Raw genomic sequence first — 23,939 nt, forward strand, 5'->3', positions numbered from 1 at the left:
TGCACAGAAGGTGTTTTTGATATTGAGTTGAGTTGCTTGATCTTAGCCAGAAAGCTCATTGTTTTTGTAAGAAGAAAGTTCAGAGGAACACTCTTGGCAGAAGGAATCAACTAAGTAGTTCCTGAGTTTTACATCAAATGCTCAATTTAATGAAATCTAGGATTCGAAGCTGTTTACTTGCTGCCCTGTAATATTTTACCTTGTAGTGTGAATCCTGGAGTAGTTAATCTTAGATATTGAAAGGAGCATGGGTTTCTGTAAGTATTTGTGTAATCTGCACATAAATGCTGTGGCACTGATCTTCTAAGATCATCTTTCTTGCTCTTGTTTATTAGTTAGAACAGATGAGTGCAAAGTTGTGAGGAAATTATTGTTTATGCCCTGAGCATTGTTGTTTTCAATTATTTGCCTGCAAGAAATAATAATAGTGGTAAAAATAATACCAAGCCTGCTGTATTAAACATTATAGAAGTTTTCAAAGCAACTCCCTCAAACTTTCTTACCTCTTTGAACACACCTCTGTGATGCTGATCTATTATTTTTTTCTGCATGAAACAGATTTAACGAGGACGTGTTAAGCACAGTAACAACACAGTGAAGGCTACGAAAGGTTTTAAGGGGAAGGTCAGGGTGTTAGATGGACTTTCTAGGATCAACAACAAAGTGGAAGTGAGGGTTGGCTTCTGACTGAAAAATACAGATGATTAACAAGCTGCAGCTCTCTTTTGTGTGCTGGTACTGAGAGCAGATTGGCCTTCTGGTATGGCCGACTACTTTGCTGCAATTCAGTTGTTAGACTTTTGGACAAAGTTTGTAAAAGTACCCACATGCACATTGTGGAAGAGGGAGGAATAGAGGGCCACTGTGTTGCTTAGAAACTGTTCCTGCAAAGTTTTCTTTTTAAAAAATGGTTTGCAGAATACTTGCCCAGACATTTCTTCCAGTTAAAATTACACATAACAATTAATTGGGGGAAACAGTACTTTTATCTTACTTGCAGTATTTCTTATTGGCCCAAAACCTGACAATTTTTTATTCTTTGCTATAACAATTCATAATAATATTTTGAAATTTTATATCACCTTCCATTCTAAAAATCTCATGCTCATTTGGAAACATTTACTAAAGGCCTGGCTTATTTATCAGTCATTGGAAAAACTCCATCTGACTTCAGTGGGCTTTGGAACAGGCCCTAATTAAGCCCTGCAAGCTAAGAATACATTATCCCCTTTCAGTAGATTAGGCCTAGAGAAGATAAGTGATTTACCTAAGGTAACAGTGAGTCTGTGATTGAGAGGGAAGGAATCGGAGCCCATATTTCCTGACTCCCACTCCTGTGACTTAAGAACAGGGCCATCCTTCCTCCCAAACAAATAAAAGTGCAAGCTGTTTTTGTTTTCTTGTCCAAGTTACACTAAGGCCTGGTCTACATTGGGGGAGTGGCGGGGGGGGGGGGGGGGGAATCGATCTAAGTTGCGCAACTTCAGCTACGTCAATAACGTAGCTGAAGTTGATGTACTTATATCTACTCACTGAAGTGTCTTCACTGTGGTGAGTCGACTGCTGTTGCTTCCCCGTCGACTCTGCCTGCACCTCTTGCGGAGCTGGTGTACAGGAGTCGATGAGAGAGCACTCGGGGGTCGATTTATCGCGTCTAGATTAGACACGATAAATCAACCCCTGCTGGATCGATCGCTGCCCGCTGATCCAGCGGGTAGCATAGTCATAACGCTTAGATAGGAAGTTCAAAGGCAAGAATTTTTACTGTTACTAGTGACTCAGTTTTATTACTTCAGTATTATTTCAATCTCCAAGCGTTCTGAGATGCAAAGGCTTCTAGAACAGGGGTGGGCAAACTACAGCCTGGGGGCCACATCCGCCCCTTCAGACAATTTAATCCAGCCCTTGAGCTCCTGCTCCGGCTGGGGAGCGGGGTCGGGGGTTTGCCCCACTCCGTGTGTGCTGTGGCTCCACATGGCTCCTGAAAGCAGCAGCATGTCCGCTCTCTCTGGCTCTTATGCGTAGGGGCAGCCAGGGGGCCCCGCTCCGCACACTGCCCCTGTGCCAAGCACGGCCCCTGCAGCTCCCATTTGCCGGGAACCGCATAGGAGCCAGAGGGGGGACATGCTGCTGCTTCTGGGAGCTGCTTAAGGTAAGCACTGCCTGGAGTTTGCACCCCTGACTCCCTCCCGTGCCCCAGCCCTGATCCCCCTTCAAACTCCTCAGTCCCAGCCCAGAACACTGGGAGCCCAGATTCCCCTCCCACAACCCCTCATCCCCAGCCCCACCCCCACCCCAGAGCTCACATCCCCAGCCGGAGTCCTTGCCCCTCCCCCCATGTCCGAACCCCCTTCCCCAGCCAGAGCCCCCTCCCACACCCTGAACTCCTCATTTCTAGTCCCACACCAGAACCTGCACCCCCAGCGGGAGCCCTCACCCCCTCCCACACCCCAACCCCCAATTTCGTGAGCATTCGTGGCCCGCCATAAAATTTCCATACCCAGATGTGGCCCTCAGGCCAAAAAGTTAGCCCACCCCGTTCTAGAAAGTGCTTCCAATTCAAAACAAATTAGTTAAATAATTTAGCTGGAAGTGGAAGGTGAGACCAACTTTAATTCCACTGAAACTCACCCCTGCCCAAATCTAACTTTCAAGAAAGGCAGCTATTCCAAAGAACGGGCTTTTGCAAAATGCATTTGTTTAGGGATTGTTGTGTCTTTTTAGCGGAAGAGCTTAAAGTTGACATTTTTAAAATGCTTTTTAATGGTAGTAATATCTGTTATGTTAAATGTTTTGAGATGTGAATTCCCCGAAGTTACAACGTAAGAGATGAGTTCTAGAGAGAGGCCATTTTCTTGGTGGCATAATTGAGATTATCTTACTAAATATAGCTATTCTGCTTAAGAATTATTTGTTGAAGCTGCACAGTGCAGTTATTGAAAAGGTGATGCCTTTTTAGAGTGCATTTGTTATTTGACATCTAAAATTCTGAAATGCCTGTTTATAGCCAAAAATTAATTTAATCTCAGAAAACCATAGGCAGAATAAAGGAACCAAGTGTGTTGTGTTCATGCGTGGAGAGACAAGCAAGAATTCCTGTGCCCTAATGCTACTATGGTTGAACTTGAAAGGTTGTGAACTTCAGCAACATTTTAGCCTAGTTGAAATGAGGCTGAATATGCAGATAACCAATGCTTTATCAGCATGGTAGGGGATTTGCTTAAAGGAGTAGACTGAACAAGGGATGGGCAAATGAAAGAAATAAGTTATGTCCAGTCATGGTTACAAAGATGTAATGTAGACTAGGAAGGTGTGTCTTCTAACATAGCAACTGTGCATTTTCCTCTGTAGTACTGGGCACAGGAAAGAGACTGTGAATAAAGAAGAATTACCATTAATGTAATTGGATAAAAGTTTTGAAATGTACATACTTGTTAAGAATTCAAGCAGCATCCTGTCAAACATTTTACCATTAACCTTCTGCATTGAATGCTACTTGGGGAAGAAAGGAATATAAAAGCTTGCTAACTGTACTGTAATCTCATTTAGAGAGAATAGTGTATTTACTCCTATGTATGTACCTGTATGACAATGGTTTAGTTTAAACTAGGCTGCAGAGGTACTAACAATAATGAGACAGTTTTATTTTTCCAGAATAAATTCACAATGAGAATGAGCCATATTTTTGAAAGTCCTGTAAATGGACGGTTAACTGCGTGCATTTTACTTGTGTTGCAATGCATCAGCAGCACATGATACGTGTCTTTTGTTAGAAATCTCTGCAGTGCTGTATACAGATTAAATAGCTACTGCATTGCAGAGAGTTATTAATACATTACACTGCACTTTCAGTGAGGGTGTCAGAGTGTCCTACAGAAGAACTGGAGCCTGTGTGCGCACTCTTACTGTTGAATTATGGGTTGTTTTTTTTAATGTTGCTGAAGGGAACCTATTTTTTTCAGTAAGTTCTTAACTAATCATGATGAATGATAGAATGACATCACCCCAGCCTCTATAAACTCAGTTTGCTGATTAAGTTTAGAAAGATAAGGCTTTGTTTTTAAATGAAAAAATTTAATATTTTTACTACACTTGATGATTTATTAACAGTTTTTATGGCAGTCAAACCCAAAGACCTCTGAATACTTCATAGAAAAAAAAACCCTGTAACCCTCAGAAAAACAACAGCCAAAAACCAAATGAAATGGAACATGGACTAGTATAAAAATTACTTCCTACCCCATTATCACAGCTACCCTTCTTCTCTACCACTTTTATGAACTTTATTAGTGTCATAAATATTTTAATAACATGGTGTGAACTCTGGGCCAGATTCTGGAGGTCATCAAGTTTATTTATGCAGTGCAAAGTGAATTTAAAGTGTCCAAAGATTCCTATTGGAGAATCCCCTATGTAGCTGAATCTCCCCTACTTTCCCTTATTCCAGGCAGTGGGTGTTTCAGGAGCACCAAGGTAAATGGATGTGTGCAGGAGGTACAAGAGGGATGACACAGCTGGGATCTGCTGCACCCAGTTCTTTGCTGGTGTTGAGTACCTGATGGACCTTATGCCAGCAGCATAAATTAAAGCTGTAAGGAGGCAGATTTAATTTATGCCTGAGCCAAATGACTGGGAATCAAGGAGCTTCTATTGGCACCCTGTCAACCCCCACTGTGCACAAATCAAGCCATAAGATTTTTGTAGGTAAAAGTTAAAGAACTTAGCAGCCTTTTCACTTCGTGAGTATATTATTTCGTTAATTTGTATTACCATCGCTCCTAATGGCACCAACTGATGGCCTCATTGTGCTAAGCAGCATTACAAGCACAGCAAGAGATAATCCGTGCCCCAAAGTGTTCACAACCCAAATAGATAAGATGGGGAAAAGGGGTGGGCTCCAAGTATCCAAAAAAATCATGAGATTGTCACATAAATAATGAGATTTTAAAAAAGTGGGGTTCTCTTTATACGTCTTCTGATTTTTGAGCATTTGGGTTCACGCATCTTTGTACTGATAGAGCCTGGCTGGTATCCTCATGGCTCATAAGCAGTTGATCTACCCCATTAGACAAAAAGGACCCTCACCCTGGCAGAGCAGTAGGTGAAGATGAAAATTATCAATGATCTTAGAGTACAAATTTAAATGGAGACCGAGGTCATTTGATGCACAAGGAATGGGAGGGAATTCTGAGCATAAGGAATGGCTTCAAAGATGGTGTAAAAGCTACATCCTATGCAGACCAGAGTTGGGCCTGCTACCATAGATGCATTCTCCATTGCCTGTTCTGAGAATTAGGTGCCACCAGCTGAAAACCCAGCTGATTTCTGCTGGGCCTCAAGAGTGTGGCATCAAATAACATCTCTTCTCATGGGAGAAAAAGTCCCCTTCCTGGCTGTTCAGTTTTGCAGCTTTTCTTCACTCTCCCTGCTAGGCCAAGACCAAACTAATCTCTTATTACAGCATTTAAATGCTCTTTCTAGTGCTAGTTATCCAGTGCAGGCAGAACTAGAGAGAGAGTGGCACTGAAGAACTCACAGGCAATTTGAGAACAGGTGAAAGCCTCCATTGACCCTGCAGCGAGAACACTAAATCCCGCAAAGGTGAAGAGCCAGGAATAGGGTACCCAGACTTGCAGTATGGAAAATCTGGGACCCATGTCAGGGTGGAACTAAGGCAGGAGACCATTCTAGCCACAGGAAAGTATGCACTGGAGGAAGAGAAAAGTAGTGCCCACATTCTTCCTCTTCTCCTTCTCAGCCAGGCAACACCAACGCCTTCTTCCCGCTCCCATTTCAGACTAAAATCTAGACATGACACAGTAAAGGGCAACAGCAGGGATAATAGGATGTATCCAGCAGTGCTCCCTCTAATGCTTTCTACTTCTGCCAGCTCCCTGTGTTTTGTACCCTCTGTTAATTTGTATGGCCAAAAATATTCCCATCTTATTTCTTGTTCTGAGTCACATCTTATTCCTTGTTCTTCTCCACTTGTAACTCTGCTTCTCCTCCTCCTAAGTGTGTTTTTGTTCTTGTTTTGTTTTTATATTTTCTATTCTTTTACCTTTTCTTAAAGGTCCTTACTTTCTTCATTCTTTCTCTCCCCCCCCCCCCCCCCGCCCCATGCTTTTTTCCTGTCTGTTTCCCTGTCCCCTAACCAGGCTCCTTTCTGTCCTGCCCTGCATCATCACAATCCAGTGGTGACTGATCAATGTGTGGGTTTAATATTGTTTTCTAAAAATCTCTTATTTTTTAACTCTAAAAATATAAAGATTTTTACAAACTCACTTGAAAAGTTTTTCTGGACCTGCTGTAGAGTCAGCATAAGGTCCAAAATGATCCCATTTAATTAGCAGCACAAATTCACATGGAATTTCTAGCATTGAGGGATTTCACAGTACCATTAAGCTGATTTATTTACTTTGCATGCTCATCAATATCTTCTAGTGAATCAAGGGGTGAAGCGTAAAATATGCTGTGGAAGTGTGGGTTGTATTTGATGTTTTTACAGTCTTGTGCCTGAAAGAATAGAAGTTCCAGGGTGTTGCTCAGTGAAGTGTGCATTTTAAAGTTACCCACAGTGGTGTCTATTGTCCTGTCCCTGAATTGAATGATGTCATGTTTCATTTAAGGCTCTTAGCGATGCTGAAGACTGTGGTGGGTACACTGGGAAAAAGGCAGTGGGAAAGTTGTGAATCAGGTTTCTGTGAAGCCTTTGTGTATAGGGTTTTTATATAAAAAAGCTGACTCATGCAATATTTCTACCGAAGGAGTTGTACAGACTAGTAAGAGCTTCTCATTTTACCTAAGTGCTCAGTGAGGTAATTCTGGAGCTGCTGAAGGCAGAAGATGCATTTATTCTCTGTTACACAGGTAGGTTGTGAGTTGTTCACAGAGCATTTGAGATACAGAGAGGAACTTGTTCATTCACTGTGTAAGGAGCAAGATACATTCCACAGTGGTGAGATACTGTCGCAGAGGATTTTCCCTCACAACAATGTTCTGGGACATTAGTGTGGTCTGATATGACAGAAGGCTATTCTACTTTAAATATAGAACAGTGAGGAGATTAATTTATGGAGACAAGCTAGTTGATGGATTTTGTTCCTCCCCTTTTCTTGTGATCTCTAATAAATGGGATTTTTGTTGCTCAAAGTTCAGTTAAAGTACTTGGATAGCTGTTGTACATGAGGGTTACGAGTGAATCCACAAAATTATGTGCTCTAATGCTGCAAGTACTGTCTTTCCAATGTGATTTTGTACACAGAGAGTGTTCAGTTGCAGATGATACTATGTTCATGTACATTTATATTAAGGGTTCAGTAATGAAGTAAAAGCTAAAAGTTGAGTTTTCCAAACTTGAATACTTTATAGGAAGGCCAGTTGTTGTTGTGTGGCTTTTTATTTTATTTTTCACAAATGACTGTTCTTCACTTCACTAATATTCATAGTAGAGAATGCCTTCATCAGAGGAATGTATTTATGTAAATAGTAACATAGTGGCATCATTGCATGCATTTTAATGTAACTTGTATTCTTTTTCTTTTTTCAAACAGGAAACTTCTCTCTCTCTCTCATTTAATTTCAGATAAGGGTATCCTTTAATTTCAAATATAATATATTTAGCAGGTTGGTTTAGTAAAACTTCTACTAAATGCATATACAGCATGGACCAATGCCTTTTTATTATTAAAAGCTTTAAACAAAACTATAACTAAGGATTGAAAGACATACTATAGTCATTATTTTTATTCAGCTAAACTTTCAGAGCATCTGAAGTAAAGACTGATTTCTGCAAACAGTGATCATGTAGATTATGACTTAAACTTAATTTTCATATGTGAAGAAAGGTAATGCAAATTCTGAATAGTAAAATTCAAGTTGCTGGTCATGTGTATGTAATATATCTGTAAAATTACATGCACTAAACATGGAGGAATAAAAACTAATACTCAAAGGCTTACTTCTTGTTTCTATCTCAAATTGCGTCATACTATTGTATATATTATATAGTGGGAGTTTTTCAGAACAGACGAAAATGTGGCTTATGGTATTTGAAATAGACAAAAATCATGGTTATTGTGAATACATCTATTAAAACATGTAGAGGATTATGTATTAAAGAAATGCAGCAGGTGATAGTTGATATATCTGAGCAAGAAATTTTTGATAAATGCACGTTGAAAGCATTAGTCATGGTAAGATGTTTGCTTTATCTGTAGTCTTACTAAGCATTATAATGAGCATCCCAGTTGCCTGTTAGTATGGAATGAATGTATTTTTCACCTTGCACTGCTATAGAATATGCACGTCATTGCTTTTATTAGTTAAAATTCTCCTGTTGGGGAGGTGCAAGTGGGTTGCATGTTGTTTCACTGGGAGTCAGACTGACTGATTGGGAAGCCTAACTGAGGGTATGTCTTCACTAGCAACATTAAAGTGCTGCTGGGGCAGCGCTTTAACGTGGCTGTGTAGTTGTGGCACCAGCGCTGGGAGAGAGCCCTTCCAGCACTGTGAAAAAACCACCCCCACGAGGGGAGTAGCTACCATTGCTGGGAGCGCGGCTACTAGCGCTGGTGCACTGTCTACACTGCCCCTTTACAGCGCTGAAACTTGCAGCGCTCGGGGTGGGAGAGGTTCACACCCCTGAGCGAGAAAGTTGCAGCGCTGTAAAGGGGCAGTGTAGACATGGCCTAGATTAATGGAAAGCCATGAACAAGAAAGATTTTGGTCCGGAAGCACATTTCCTCATGAGCGTGGACAAAAATGTAATTATCCTCATCTCTGTGCTGAACTAACAAGTAATTATTGTTGTTCATTAATTAAAGTATGCAAATTTCAGGTTGATAGCTTTTCAGAACACAAGTTAAATACCATTATTCAACCCTTCCAAAAGATCTGTTGTTTTTTACTTGTTGTTGCAAAAGTTTCAGTAAACAACAAAACACGTAACAGGTAATGCAGTGGGTCAAATGTAGGTCAAAGAATACAGCACTTATGTAAGTATATACTTCTCATTATGTAAGCAAAAGATTAGAGTCTTTTTTGCTCCAGAAGTACGGCACACCTACACAATGGCCAGATTATGTCATTGGCAACTGTGGGTGCTCAGCAACTTTGTAAGACAGCCCCTCAGTGTGTTTGAAAAATGAATTTGCTCATTATGAAGAGAAGTTTATGAGGGAAACAGGATTTTGAGGGAGGTTTCAGTGTTCTTTGAGGCATTCACAGTAAAAGAAGTTAAATCATTGGGATCATAATATTAGACAAATCTTTATTAGGGATGGTGATTTTTTCCATTGTTAACACCTTTGAGATTATTTTGCCAGTCAGGCGGTAGACAATTTGGGCAATCTATTGAAGAGAGATTTACAATGGAGATGGGCTCAAAAAACGAAAGCAGAAATCTGAACTTCACCAAGGGAGGAAGAATGGGCTTGTAGTTATGCTTCTGGAGTGCATTCAGTTCTTGGGCTTTTCCAACAGATTGTTCATGTGCCCTTGGACAAATATGTTAATCTCTCTGTTCCTTATTTCCCCATCTGTAAAATGGGGATAATACTTTCCCACCTCACAATGGTTTTGTGGGGATAACTTGGGGAAAAGTCAGATATGATGGTGATGGGGGCTGTTAGAAGAACCTATAGGTAGAACAGAAGTTCAGTGGCATTCAGATCCAGTTTTTATTCGGGTCAGTCTCTAGGCTTATATTAAGCAAAACTTAAAAACAACTGTAGCTGTGCAAAATGTTTGTAATATAAAACAAAAACACTGGAAACAAAATCTGCTTTCTGGTTTTGTTTTAAGCTCAGAACTCCAATCAAGCATGTCATACAATTTTGCTGAGATTCACAAAATTTTTGTAGAATCTGAACCCATTTTAAACAACCTGGGGTGACTTGTAGTTCTTGCATTGAGATCATGCAGAACCGTTGAGTTTTTTATGGGTTCAGCATGAAGTTTTGAGAAGTGAATCTGTAGGATCACTTACCTATTGACTTTAAAAAAAAAAAAAAAAAAAAAAAGTTTCTCATAAGCTGCTGTGAAGCCAAACTGCAGAGTTACACATGACTGTAAAAGTATTAAGAATTTTAATTAAGGAAAATACTAGTTTCAGGGGAGCAGGAAGAAGGATAAAACAGAACAAGATCTTTAAGGGGGTAAATGGTTTGCCTGGTGTACTTCGTGTACCATTCAGTAGCATACTTTTACATGGTGCTGCATGTTTACCTTTAATGACTTTTGTGAAAACAGGTGATCCTTCATCAAATGTGTCCTATATACAGGTGCCCTGAACTCTGTTGCGTTTGCCAAGGTCATGCTTCTGTAGGCTTTTAAGAGGAAGTGCATTTTAACTGCTGCAACTAATCCTTGTTGTTTTATAGGCCATTAAATTGTTGTAAAGCAAGCAAGGAGAACATTATGGTAGGTTTAAAAGGCCATGCTAAATTTTACTTATACCTTGTGTCTGTAAATATATTTATTTGAAAAACTTCTATTAACATTTCTTACAACTTCAATTTTACTGACCCAAATTATTGGTTTTTTTATATTAATGATAACACAAATATTTGTGGAGCAAACATTACTTAGTAATACCTTCATGTTATCTAAAACCAGACAACATATGAGTGAAACAGGAAGATGGAGTATGAAGTAATTGAATGAAACGGGAACCTTTTATGTTCCAACCAAATGCAACTAATTATGTGATCTTTGTCATGTACTTTAGTAATCTATTTTATGATAAGTTAGTATAAGGGTATCCCCGTTACCTAATTTATCCTGTGCAGTTTTCAAGAACCTCTAACTCTGCACTGCTAGCCTCTAATTTCTAACTTAACTTGTAAGGTGATTTCACACTGATAACAAAAATGCATACTTTTTTTCTTATCAAAATCAATAAGGATGTGAACATTTTTGCTGCTAACTTGAGGAAAAATAAACTTCAGTTTCAATATTTTGCTGCAAAAAATATATTTCCGTTATATTGTTCCTTTTGGAGTTTGCACTTGCTATCCGAGCTTATTCAAGAAAATGTTACATGCAAGAAGAAGACAGGGAAAGGTAGAAGGTAGCATAGTCTTAAGATCTGGTCCTTCTCTTCCTTACAAGCATAAAACAGGGCATGGTGTTAAGCCAGTGTAAATGAAAGGACAATCAATTTAAGCCTCTAATGGCCAAATTGTGTCCTCTGATACATACTTGACAGTACCCATCAATGTTGATGTACACATATGCATCAGAGGGCAGAATATATTATAGACAAGACAGAGAAACCCACTTTTATTTATGTATTTTTAAAAGAGTTTGCTGCTTGTTTGCAAAAGTTGTCAGTCTGGCATTCTCTGGAGAATGAGGTTCTGGCTATCCACAGACCAAGTGTAGCATAAATCATGGCAGTGCGAGTTTCCCATACCACCAATATGCCTCAATTCTGACCTGGAGGGGCCAGTTACAAGAGTAGGAAGTTTCAGTTCACAAGCTCATTCATTTCTTGGCTTCTCTACTGAGACAGACAGCTTGGTTTCTCAACTGTGGACAGCTACCCATTGAATTAAATCTAGGGCAGAGTGAAATTCAGCATGTCCATCCCATGGGAAATTTGGACATTTCAGCATTTGTTTTCATCTGAAATTGGAATGAAAATGTGAAGTTTCAAAAACTTTACTGAAATGGAAATTCTAAAAAAAAAATTGATTCAGAAATTAATTGTTTCAATATTTTTGATCAAAACAATTAAACATTCCCCCCCCAAAATTAAACATTCCAAAAATTTGTTTTGATTTGTTGAAATGACATGAAACACTTAATTTTGAGCCACTTCTATGTTATACTGCATTTTCTTCTCAGTGCATTTCCTCATGGGAATTCGTAGTTTGAGACCCAATGGGCGAGGCTCCCTCCAATGGGCGAGGCTCCCTGGCCAGTCTGACTCTCTCACATCATGCACCGCACAGAGCTAGGCCAGAGGGAAATTTGTATTGCATTATCAGTGATGATGTCCTCCAGAGAACTCAGCCTATAGGAAAGAATGGAGGCCCAATGCACTGATAGGCAAAAACAGCTTAATGTTTTATTGAACTGATTACAAATTAAAAGTTTGGGGTCAGATCAACAAAACTAAATATTCTATTTGAGTCGAACTGACCCAAACTGAAATATTTCATTTAAATTTTCATAACGGAAAATTCGGTTTTCACCAAAATCAAGATTCTTCCTGTGGGAAATTTTGATTTTGTGGAAACTACATTTTCTTGCCTAATTGGACCACCAAATTGTTTTCTCGCAGGCCACCAGACTACTGTTGGATGACTATAATGATTAGCCACATTGACCTAGTGGTGAAAGGCATTAGATTGTATTACAGTGACCACCACTGAGCCTTCCAAAGCCTTCTGTTTCAGCCATCTGTGGAAAAACAGATTTGCATTTGTTTTGTGTGTACGTGGTTTTAGATGACTGTTGGCTAATTTGTGTTATGAGATACTGTAACTGTGAAACACTTACTTATTTTTCAGATGATTACCATTTGCCTCTTGATGTCTTACCGGCTGTGACCGAGGGTCCTGGCCCCAGATCAACAAGGGAAGACGTGTGCAGGGGGAACAGACCTTCCCGCTACTGTGGAATAAATACCATGGAACTGTCAGACAGCGACCGCCCTGTTAGCTTTAGTTCCACATCCTCCTCTGTCTCCTCCAGGGATAGCCACTGTTCCTTTGGCAGCAGAATGACCTTAGTTTCAAACAGCCATTTGGGTTTGTTTAACCAGGATAAGGAAGCAGGGGCCATAAAACTAGAGCTGATTCCAGCCCGGCGATTTTCCAGCAACGAGTTACAAAGATATAACCCCACAGAGCAACAGAACACCAAGGAAAGCCCTGAAAAAAGGCCAAATATGCCAAGGAAAGCTGAATCTAAGGGAACAAACAAAAACTGTGCCATGTCCCTGGTCACAGAGCCCACAAGTCCAAAGCTCCTGTATGTTGACAGAGTAGTCCAAGAAATTCTGGAGACCGAGAGGACGTACGTGCAGGATTTAAAGAGCATTGTAAAGGTAGGAGGCTTGGTTAGAACTGCCTAATTTGATAAATTGTATCACATGAGAGTTCTACAGGGGAGATGCACAATGAAAAGGACCCATAAAATATGTAATCTTCTAACCGGGGCACTTAAACTTTGCAGTACTGTAGGCAGCACTGGCAACTTGGCAGGAGCTGCATATAAACTTACTACAATGTTTTTATAAATGTATGCAATGTTGTTGTACCTGTGTTGGTCCCAAGGTATTCAAGAGACAACAGGGAATGAGGGGTGGGGACAAGGTAGTATCTTTTATTGGACCAGCTTCTGTTGGTGAGAGAGACAGGTTTTTGAGCTTGTACAGAGCTCCTCTTCTTTATAAATGAACACATACAACACCATAATTCCTGCTAGCATTTGTAGCTTCTTTGGTAGGTTAACATAAATTGATGCTCGTTTTAATTAATTAGTAATAAAAACAACAAAAAACCCTTAGTATTTAATATTTTTACCCCTTGTAACCCAAGTGGTTAGCCAATATATTCAGGGTCTTATGGGTTCTTTCCATTAGAAAGAAAAACTGGTGGTGGAGTCCTATAGTTCTTTGATGCTATCCTGTTGATTTACAAAGAATGTACATGAAGTCCTGTTTCCCTGAGCACAGTAAGAATCATAGACAACAGGAGGTAGTATCTTTGTTCACAGTTCCAAGCCTCTTTCCAGACAACACTTTACACAAAAGCTCTCAGCTTTTCTCAGGATCACATTACAAATCTTTCTCTGGCTGTCCTTGCCTTTTTGCTGCCTTTCCTGTCTGTTTCTGTGGCTTTTCTGTTTTGTGCATGCACACACAAATGTGCAGCTGCTGTTCAATCAATCTCCCATCCCCGCATTTTTGTATCAGACCCTTTGGCCCGTATGGCTCAGCTTCTCCTCCAGCCTGTGGCCCGTATTTTGGGCAGAAACCCTTATTGTTTCAGCTATCTATTCTATAAGGGAGCTTAAGGGTGAAAGTTACACCCAACAACTTCAAAGAGATTTCGCCAGGTTCCCAGCCAAAAAAAAAATGCTCCGCTGTCACTTTCCAGCTATAGGGAAAGGATCACAGTGGCCTGCCTTTTAGGGCTCTGTATGTAATTCTGTCTAGGTTCTTATACCATGCCCATCACCACTGTACCTGCACACATTACCTACTTATTAAAATGACTCCTACGTTTCTTTGACCTCCTGCCCTGTATGTATAGGTTTACTACAACAACAGGATGATTTCATAGGAGGTGAATGTCTAGTCTGGTAACTTTATAGTATGTAGCTTTAGGCAGCTATATGTGTTAAATACATTCCTAATCTGGAAAAGAAAAGGTGGTCTGTTACTGACAAAAAGCAAAAGGATTTAGAAGAGTGAAGGGGGAAAATGATTACTGTGGCTTTGATAATACCAGTGCATGTCTTTAAAAAAAAACCAAAAAAAAAAAACCACACACAAGTCTTTTCCGGCAGAATTACAGTATTTTCTATGACTGATGAGATTACACTAATATCAGTTATTCAGATTTCATTTTTGGAAGGGTTTAAAGCAAGATTGTAATACAATGTTAAAACAAGTCATTCTGTGTACAGTCATTATTCAGTATATACAGGATTGATCCAGTAAACCTGGCCTGCTCTTCCCTTTTACCCCCCATTCCTCTCTGCACATGTTTATACAGACACATACAATAAATTATACAACACTAAGTACTGGAATCTAAAATAAAGATAATCTTGAAATAAATTATCCAATTAAATTTAGAATGGCCAATAAATCCCTGCTAGAAACAGCTTAAGTATCACCAAATGCTGAGTAAATGAGACAAATCATCTTGAAATTATGGAAGTGCTGTAACTTGCTCTTCAGGAGAACATTTGTGAAACTGTTAAAGCATTTAGAACATCTGATTCAAAAAAATCTTCACAGCTTTGTGGCAGATTAATTGAAAGTCAAAATACTAGCCAAGGGAATTTTTGGTTTAGCTTTAAAGGATAGGGTCCCATCGTAGCAAAGAAATCTCTTTCCAAGTAATAAGGATCATTGGACAAGAGTGGGACCCCATATCCCTCACTGCGTATGTAGTGTTTGGGTTTTTTAACCCACTGTACATGACCCTGTCCCTGATCCCCTTTTTTCCCCCATCCACAGGACCTCAGTGATGCCATACAAATTTACCTAATAGCCCAAGCATCACAAAGAGAAAAAAGGGCAGAATCCATGAAGATCTGCTTATTTGTATGAGCATTCCAAACTGTGAGTTCATTGGCTCCTAGCCACACAGTGAAGCAATGAGCCTCTTAGTCGTGGCCTTCCATAAGTGACCCATACAAGTTTCGAGCCAGTTGACTTGAGGAGAAACAGCTAATGCATACTGCCGCATAAATATGGGTCGGGATTTGGTCCTTTGTCAGGAAACAGGGAGAGAAGGAGGAAAGAAAAGCTAAGGAAGAGGCAAAAGATGACAACCAGTGTGTGTGAAGTGTGGGTTATGAAGATATAACTGGAGGGAGGAAGGTGTTAGGAAAGGTGGACAAACTAACCAGTGCAAAGTTGGAGGGAAATAAGAGTAAATCACAGAACAAAAAAACAGAGAAGGAAATGAAAGAAAATACAGAAGGAGCAGAGTAAGAAATAAAGGAGAAACTGGAGCACAGGTTAATGGGGAAGCAAGGGGAGTAAAAAGGAACGGGGGGGGGGGGGTGAGGGGGACCCTATTTGGACAGATAGAAAGTACACTGAATTGGGTGGCCTAGGAAAAAAAGATACCAGAATATGGACAGATTAAAACTAAAGGGCTATACAATTGTGGGAGGAGGAGGGGAGAAAACAGAAACATTTTCCAGTTTATCTGTTTGAAAATAGGAGACTGATGGCTCAAAGATAGTGGTGTGAGTACAAATTCAGTCTGTTCTTTCATGTCTATATATGAAATAGTGGGGATTTCATCAAATTCTGAAACTCTGCATTCTCTAATATGAGATGGAAATATGCTTAAAGGAAACTCTTTCCCAAACTTTGTTTCCAAAACTTCTTGAAATATGTGTGCCAGACACAGAGCTGTGAAAGTTTGACTCTCTTGCATGTGACTGCACTGTATGAATCTGTCATGTGAAACTATGTATGCTTTGCCAGTGAAATATGTTTCTGAGGATCTTTCTAATAGGTAACCATCCCTAATGTAGCTGTGATTCTGTTCCTGCAAAGAAATACATAAAAATATTGGTGGGTTACATCTCAAAAGATTGACTCTGGGCTGCAAACTAAAATGAAAAATAAGACCAGCTTAGAGCTATAAAAATGGTTAACACTGGCTGGCTGAAGTTCCATGTAAGAACACGGGGATGGCTAGACATGGGATAAGACTGACCAGTGTAATATCTCCGGCAGTATCCCTCTCTGCCCCTGTTGTTTTTTAGAGCATTTAAGAAAGTTGCAGTTAGCATTCTCAAGTTGGAGAGATAAGGTGGGTGAGAAAGTAAAATTTCACTTTGGGGCAGGGGTGTCAATTATTTATATATGGAATTTTGGTAGCATTACTTTAGTCTTCAAAAAGCAGGGTGGTCTCAATGCTAACAGCACCAAACTGTTGGACAGAGGCAAAAAGTTCTTTCATAGCAAATGGCTGTTGTGATTTTTAACTGATATTAGAGGCTTGCTGAGGTTCCCCAGCTTTCTTGCAAATTTGTACGCAGAAGTATTTAGACAGTTAATGAATGACTGGAGTTAGCACAGGGTTTTCACTATGTGATCCTCTTTCTGTAGGGTACACTTTTAAAAACAAAGACTACTCAAGGAAACTGTTTTGTATGTTGTCTAGAAATGTAGTTTAATTATTATTGTTTTGAGGAATGATTTTGTGATTCTTAGGCATGGGATATACAGAGGACAGACATAGCAATAGGGTTAGAACAAGCTTTTTTTCTGCTGTTGGGTATGTTTAATCAGGTGACACTTATGGGGTAATTATAATTTTGAGTTAGTACAGCTTGAAGCCTTCTTTGGGAAACTAGTGATAGCAAACCAGATTAGCTGGGCTTTCTGCTTGCCTCACTTTTAGAGCTGGCACACTGGTCCACAGCAAGGCTTCAGTGTCTGCAACATAGGTCTGCAGTGAGTCCTTACAACGCAGGGAAGCAGAAAGGCAAAAATGTTTTCTCCTTTTAAATGTAATTTCTCAAAACTTGGTTCAGTTAAAAAAAAATACATAAGACAAATAGAAATTCACTCATAATGATTAACTGGTGCTATGAAAATATTTGGAAAACTGAAAAATTTGATGGTTTTGTTGTTCTACCAGTTGCTACTAATGACTTATTCATAAACATTTATATTGTGATGATAGCTAGAAGACGGAACCCCATTGTGCTAGGTGCAGTATGACTTTATTATTATACACACATGCACACAAAACTATGCTAAAAGAACCATTATTAAGGTTGCAAACTCAAGCACTAAAGAGTTAGCAAATGGCAGAATTGAAGTGGCCTGAGCAGCCTAAATTTGACACTCCTATGCATATGCATTATGATACAGTAATTGCTACACCTTCTCCAGCTTCTGCAACAACTGAAGTAAGGATTCTACATGCAGCTGTCTCCTTCACTACACAATCCTAATTAATCCCCAGCAGATCCATTCTGTGCCCTGAATAAGACAAGGGTCCGGAGGGAAAAATAGTATTATATACTGTATGTAATTAAATACTGTATCGTAATGCATAGGCACAAGAGGGTCAAATTAAGGTTGCACAGACCACCTTAATTCTGGCATTTCCTAGCATTTGACTGTCTGATTTTGCAATATTAATAACCTTTTAACATCATTTTTTATGGCCAATTTTCTAGTAAACTGAAAAAACAGAAGTTCTATCATGTGGCATCATGTTGCCATCAGCATGAGTCATCAGTAGGGTTGGAGCTTTAGATCCATGAGCTAACAGAGTAATTGGTAGCAATAGTAGGTTACCATCCTCTGTATGGACCAGTTGTAAAGGGGGACATGACACTTTTCCAGTGGGTTTCACAGGTAGTGATAATTTCACAGATTAACTCTTTTAATCTTGATAAATTTTTGTGAGTTAATTGCGTGAATTAACTGCGATTAATTGACAGCCCTAGTAACAAGCCTTGTGGATAGGGAAGAAATGGTAGATGTGATACATCTTGACTTCCGTAAGGCTTTTGATACTGTCACATGACCTTCTTATAAATAAACTAGAGAAATATAGCCTACATGAACCTTCTATGAGGTGGGGGCACAACTGGTTACAAAAGTGTACTCCAGAGTAGTTATCAATGTTTCACGATAAAGCTGTCAGGATATATCGAGTGGGGTCCCGTAAGGATTTGTTCTGGGTCTGGGTCTGTTCAGTGTCTTCATCAGTGACTTAGATAAGGCATAGAGAGTATACTTGTGAAGTTTGTGGATGATACCATGCTGGGTGGGGTTGCAAACGCTTTGGAGGACAGGATTAGAATTCAAAATGATCTTGACAAAACAGAGAAATGGCCTGAAATAACTAGGATAAAACTGAATAATGACAAATGCAAAGTATTACACTTAGGAAGGAACAATCAATTGCACAAATACAAAATGTGCAATGACTACCTAGGAAGAAGTACTGCAGAAAAGTATCTGGGTTATTATGGATCACAAATTAAATATCAGTCAATAATGTAATATTGTTGCAAGAAAAGCAAATGTATTTCTGGGATGTATTAGCAGGAGTTGTAAGACACAAGAAGTAATTCTTCCATTCTACTCAGCACTGATAAATCCTCATCTGGAGTATTGTGTTCAGTTCTGGGTACCGCATTTCAGGGAAAGATGTGGACTAACTGGAGAAAGTCCAGAGGAGAGCAACAAAAATGATTAAAGGTTTAAAACACATGACCTATGATGGAGGATTGAAAAAACTGGGTTTGTTTAGTCTGGAGAAGACTGAGGAGGGACATGATGATAGTCTTCAAGTATATAAAAGGTTATTACAAAAGAGGAGGATGATAAATTGTTCTCCTTAACCAATGAGGACAGGACAAGAAGGAATGGCCTTTAAATTGCAGCAAGGAAGGTTTAGGCTAGACATTAGGAAAAACTTCCTAAGTGTAAGATAAGCACTGGAACAAATTGCCTAGGGTAGCTGTGGAATCTCCATCACTGGAGGTTTTTAAGAACAGGTTAGACAAACACCTGTCAGGGATTGTCTAGATAATACCTATTCCTGCCTCAGTGCAGGGGACTGGACTAAATGACCTATTGAGGACCCTTCCAGTCCTACATTTCTTACCTAGCCAGTCTCCACTCCTCAGGATTCTCATCCAAGTACCACCAAGTCCTAGTCTCACCCTTCTAGACTCTCTGACTCAGTTCCCCTTTTGCTGGTAAAATCTAAGACATTTCTACTGAGTACGTGCAACTGCAATTTTTCAAAGGCTTTTAACTTGGCCAGATCTGGGCAGATTTTCACGGGGATGGGAAAATGCGCATCCCCAACGCAAAGGGACCTGCCAGATTTCAAGTCCCTGCTCCAAAGCACGGGAGAACTAGAGCTTTTGAAAGAAAAGTTTGCCAGAATTTCATGTATTTTTCACTAGAACTTTTCTCATAGGTGGCTAAACTGCTTTGGCTGAAAACTTCCAGAACAATTCAGCCAGAGACAGATACGTAGGATTTAACATTTCAGCCCAAATTATTAAACTTTGGCAAAATTTTGTGAGCAATTGAAAACGGGGTTTCATAATGGGAAGTTTCAGGTACCCTTAACAATACCAGCGCTACTAGCCTGGGCTATAATAAATGGAATCTCTGCATGGCTAGAGTATGAAAACTACATTACTCTAATAGAATGTGTTGCCACATTTATGCAAATTTAAAGACATAGGCTTCTTCTGTTCCCATTGTCTTTCCCTCTCCAACTACCATTTTCACTCCTAAGTATGGTGCTTGATGTTTCCTATATGTAATTATATGTGGAAATTGTGTTGGAAATGGGAATAACTGGTAGTTTTTTTCCATTTAAGAATACAAACTCTGGTACCCATCAAAAAAGAAATGGGTTGTCTTATAGCAAATGCCCTTCTCTAAAGAATGCTAAGAACATTCCAGAGGCTGCTCAGTGGAAAGTTATTTGAACATAGTTGAGAAGATAGCTGAGATGCTAAACATCTTTACTGGGCCCCCCGAAGACAGGCATAAATCCATTGCACTTTGTGACAGTGCTGTAATCAGCAAATAGTAATAATTATACCGATAACATTCTTCTTAGTGTTTTGAGATCACCTGGTATGGGAGGGGCTGCTATTGTGAACCTGACATCCAATCTCACAATCTGTATTTTCTTGAACACATTAAACCCAAAAGACTAGGTATGCACTAGCACAATGATGCCTGTAAAGCTCCAGGGCGATACCACCGCTTCAGGGATAGGCATTACTGTTTGGCAAGGGAATGTAAGCCTCAGAAAGATTGCTGACAGAGTTTGTTTATTTATTTTAAATCTCCTGCACAAAAGAGAGAATGCAGGTGATAGGTGTGTGGCGTTCAAGCAGTTCACTTTAATTTTCTCCTGGAACAGTGTGACACTTTAGAAACAGGCTTTTCCCTCTTCGGGAGGCCAGCTAAAGACTTTTACATTGCCTGCCCCTGACTGAGAGAAAAGCCATTCAGTTTAGATTTAAAGCAGAATAATAAAATTTATACTGAGATATCTTGCTTCTTAGTGACACTTTCCCATTTTAGTAAGATAAAATTCCAAGTAAAGGTAAGACTTTTTAAAAAGTAGTTATAAGCAGATTAGTTTTCCATTAGCTCATTCGCCTTTCTTGCTAACCAGAAATAACTCTGTAGGTCTTTTAAAGGTTTGGATGAGCAATTTAAATTACCTTCAAATACAATTTGTTCATGGCTATTAAAAATATTTATACTGATGAGATTTTTCTAACTGTGGATGGTATTAGATACACAGGTCTTTTATTCTGGTGAACTTTCTCACTGCTGGCACACTCAGACATGAAGGAAAAATTGTCAGATTTTGTTTTCATTTATACCTGTGCAGTCTCACTGACTTCCCTGAGGATAAATGGCTGCAAAGGCAGAGAGAATTTTGACTAATTATATTCATATGTGAAAGTTGAAGTTAAATTTGTCTCTGTTACCCCAATGTAAATTCAGAGTAACTTCCTGAAGTCAATGGAGTTTCTTTGGATTTATACCAATATAAATTAGAACAGAATTCTGATATATTAACCTAATTTGTGTTCCTTGCTATGGGAAATGGTTTCTGTAAAATAACCAATAAGGAGCTTGCTGTTTCTTTTAAATGTTCATATAATCAATGTTTTCTGTTTATTTCTATTTTTGGTGTTTTAAAAGTATGTTATTGTAATCCATATTGAAGATTATTGGAGGGTGAGATGTCTAGTTCAGAAACATACCTGGTCTTGTTACATGTGTAAACAGTTGTTCTTGCTTCCTGTAAGAATCAGCTAATGTAACTCAAACCTTTGCCTCCTGAGGCAAAATCTTATTGCTTTAATGGGCCCTTTCAGTTTTGCACATGGTATTTTTGCTTTTTGGACATAGGCCATATTAAATATCCTAAAGCCAGAGTGAGTGAGCTGGTGTGCATATTCTGTTCTTTACTATATGTTTGTCTTATATTGTTTCAGATTAAGATTTTACTATACTCCAATTTACCCTATACAATTAAAATCTTATGACAAGTATGTATACTTTTATGACTCCTACAGCCTGCACCATGGTCAAAAGATTCTTTCTTGATATAAGAAAAGGAGTACTCATGGCACCTTAGAGACTAAAGGTGCCACGAGTACTCCTTTTCTTTTTGCGGATACAGACTAACACGGCTGCTACTCTGAAACCTTTCTTGATATAGTCATTCTGCCCGGCGAAGGGGCTTATTACAGTATGAATAAAGCATATTGTAAACAAAGGATATCTTTCTAAACCAACAGAGCGGAGCTTAAAATGGAGATACTATGTGCAAATTAAGGCACATATTAGGATTGGTTCTAGGCTAACCTCATACGAAATAGATAAAGCCTTGATTAAATGTGATTGGCTCATACTTTCATTTCTAATAGATATTATAATTGCCTTATCTCATTTCTCACAGTAAAGGCTGTTCCTATCTTTTGCTCGGTATGTCCCTAGTAGCTGGAAAACTCTGATGTGAAAAATAATAATCCCCTTGGGCTTTTCCCTATCTGTTTGTTTTATCCACCTGTTGTCTGTCATCTTAGAATGTAAACTTGTTGGGGCAGGGACCATCTCTTTGTCTACCCAAAATGTGACTTGGACCCTATGCACTACCACAACAAAAATAAATAATAATAATAAACAACTTAAAGCTGACTTTAAAAACCCACTGTTTTTTGGTCAGTATGAAATAGTAAATTATGCTACAGTAATAAGTAAGTCTTTTACAAATCCACTGTTAATCTTTGTAAAGCTTTCAGTGGAAGATAAGTGGCCAAGATAGCTGCTACTGCTGCTCCAATGAACTATCGAATTGCTGAAAAGACTTACTGCTATTGTGCTCACTTTATTTGCAGCAACGGATAAATCACTCAACCATGCTGTCTGTTTACAGCCTAGTAAATGCTGTTCTAAATGCAAATCAAAGTAGATAAAAGGGTGAGAGTTAATCTATCTCTGTTCTGGAAAGCTTTGATTCTTTTCTTTTGAGGGGATGGGGGGAAAGTGTACTTATATGTGGAATGCACCATTTAGGAGTGTTTGTCATCCTCAAGAGATTCTGAGGGTGAAATGTTGTCTCTCTAACTAAAGTGAGGTTGGACCATGGGGTTGTGTTACCATTTAGTGAGATGCATAGAACTTCTTTGTCATTTAGAAAGCCATAGATAATACATCTGCTAACCCCTGCCCTCTGGCTCTGATTTACTCCCTGGTAGCGGATGGGTAACTCTTGGTGTTATGTACATTTCTATGAAGCCCAGCAATGCTGGGAAGTAAGTTTTCAGTGATAATTTTAAGGTTTGCAATAGCTTTTGAACATGACGACAGATCCGAGTAAAATGATTGTAATTTCCTTTCTTTCCCTCCTCCACCCCAACAACAAAAAACCCCAAACCAACAAAATCACCCAAAAGGTAATTTTGGTTATGTAACCAGTTAAAAAGCAAAGCAAAGTGAGTTCCCAATCAGGTCATAGCTTCACAGAATTTTTTGTTTTTTATAATGCGGAAGCTATCATGACTGTGTTCTCTGGAATATATAAATAATTGACTATTGATCTTTAAACTTGCATTATTATTATATATAAATTCTGTCAGTAACTGTGTTACCTTTGTTAGCCAGAGAATACCTCTGACCTTTACACCTGAATAGATGATAAAGCAAAGTATGTCTTTGAGTCGAGAGAGTGCTGTCTTGCAGTTTATTTTTTGGGTTTGTTTGGGGGAGGTGGGAAGAGTTGCCATATTTGTGGTTTCACAAGGAAACCCTTTGCAAACAAAAGAAACTTTTTTTCCTTCAGTAACAAACCATCCACTGGCATGTCCTGCTTCAGCATTGTAACTTATCACTCACCCTGAAATGGTAGTAATTAAATCCCCTGCTAAATTTTTGGCCATGTGGCTAGTGAAGAAAGCATATGTGTTTGTCTTCATTATACTTGGTTTTAAGTTCTTTGTTTTTGTTTTTCCTTGGAAAATAGACTCACCAGACTTCCTATCTGTATTTTAAAATAAATGTAATTTTTCTTCTAGAATGTCTAATGTAAAGTGATTCAGAAGATGTTTTAGAATGCCTTTAAAGATTTTTAATGCTCAGTCATGCCATAAATTAGTTATAAAAGGAAGGCTCTTTGAACAGAGTAGGGGTCTAGGATTTGGGACTTATTAAA

General features: G+C 39.1%; 1 protein-coding gene across 4 annotated transcripts in view; it reads left to right on the forward strand.

Moving 5' to 3' along the window:
- PLEKHG1 (pleckstrin homology and RhoGEF domain containing G1) overlaps nucleotides 1-23,939 on the forward strand; it is a 215,895-nt gene that overhangs the window by 122,512 nt on the left and 69,444 nt on the right. For 3 of the 4 annotated variants that reach the window (XM_074948609.1, XM_074948610.1, XM_074948611.1), the window contains one exon: nucleotides 12,519-13,057. In XM_074948609.1, coding sequence (XP_074804710.1) covers nucleotides 12,519-13,057 — 539 coding nt within the window. Of the gene's footprint in view, nucleotides 1-6,850; nucleotides 6,871-12,518; nucleotides 13,058-23,939 lie in introns of those variants that run through there. The other variant, XM_074948612.1, reaches the window with a different exon arrangement.

The sequence above is a fragment of the Natator depressus genome, chromosome 3 (genome assembly GCF_965152275.1).
Source record: "Natator depressus isolate rNatDep1 chromosome 3, rNatDep2.hap1, whole genome shotgun sequence".
Classification (NCBI taxonomy): domain Eukaryota; kingdom Metazoa; phylum Chordata; order Testudines; family Cheloniidae; genus Natator; species Natator depressus.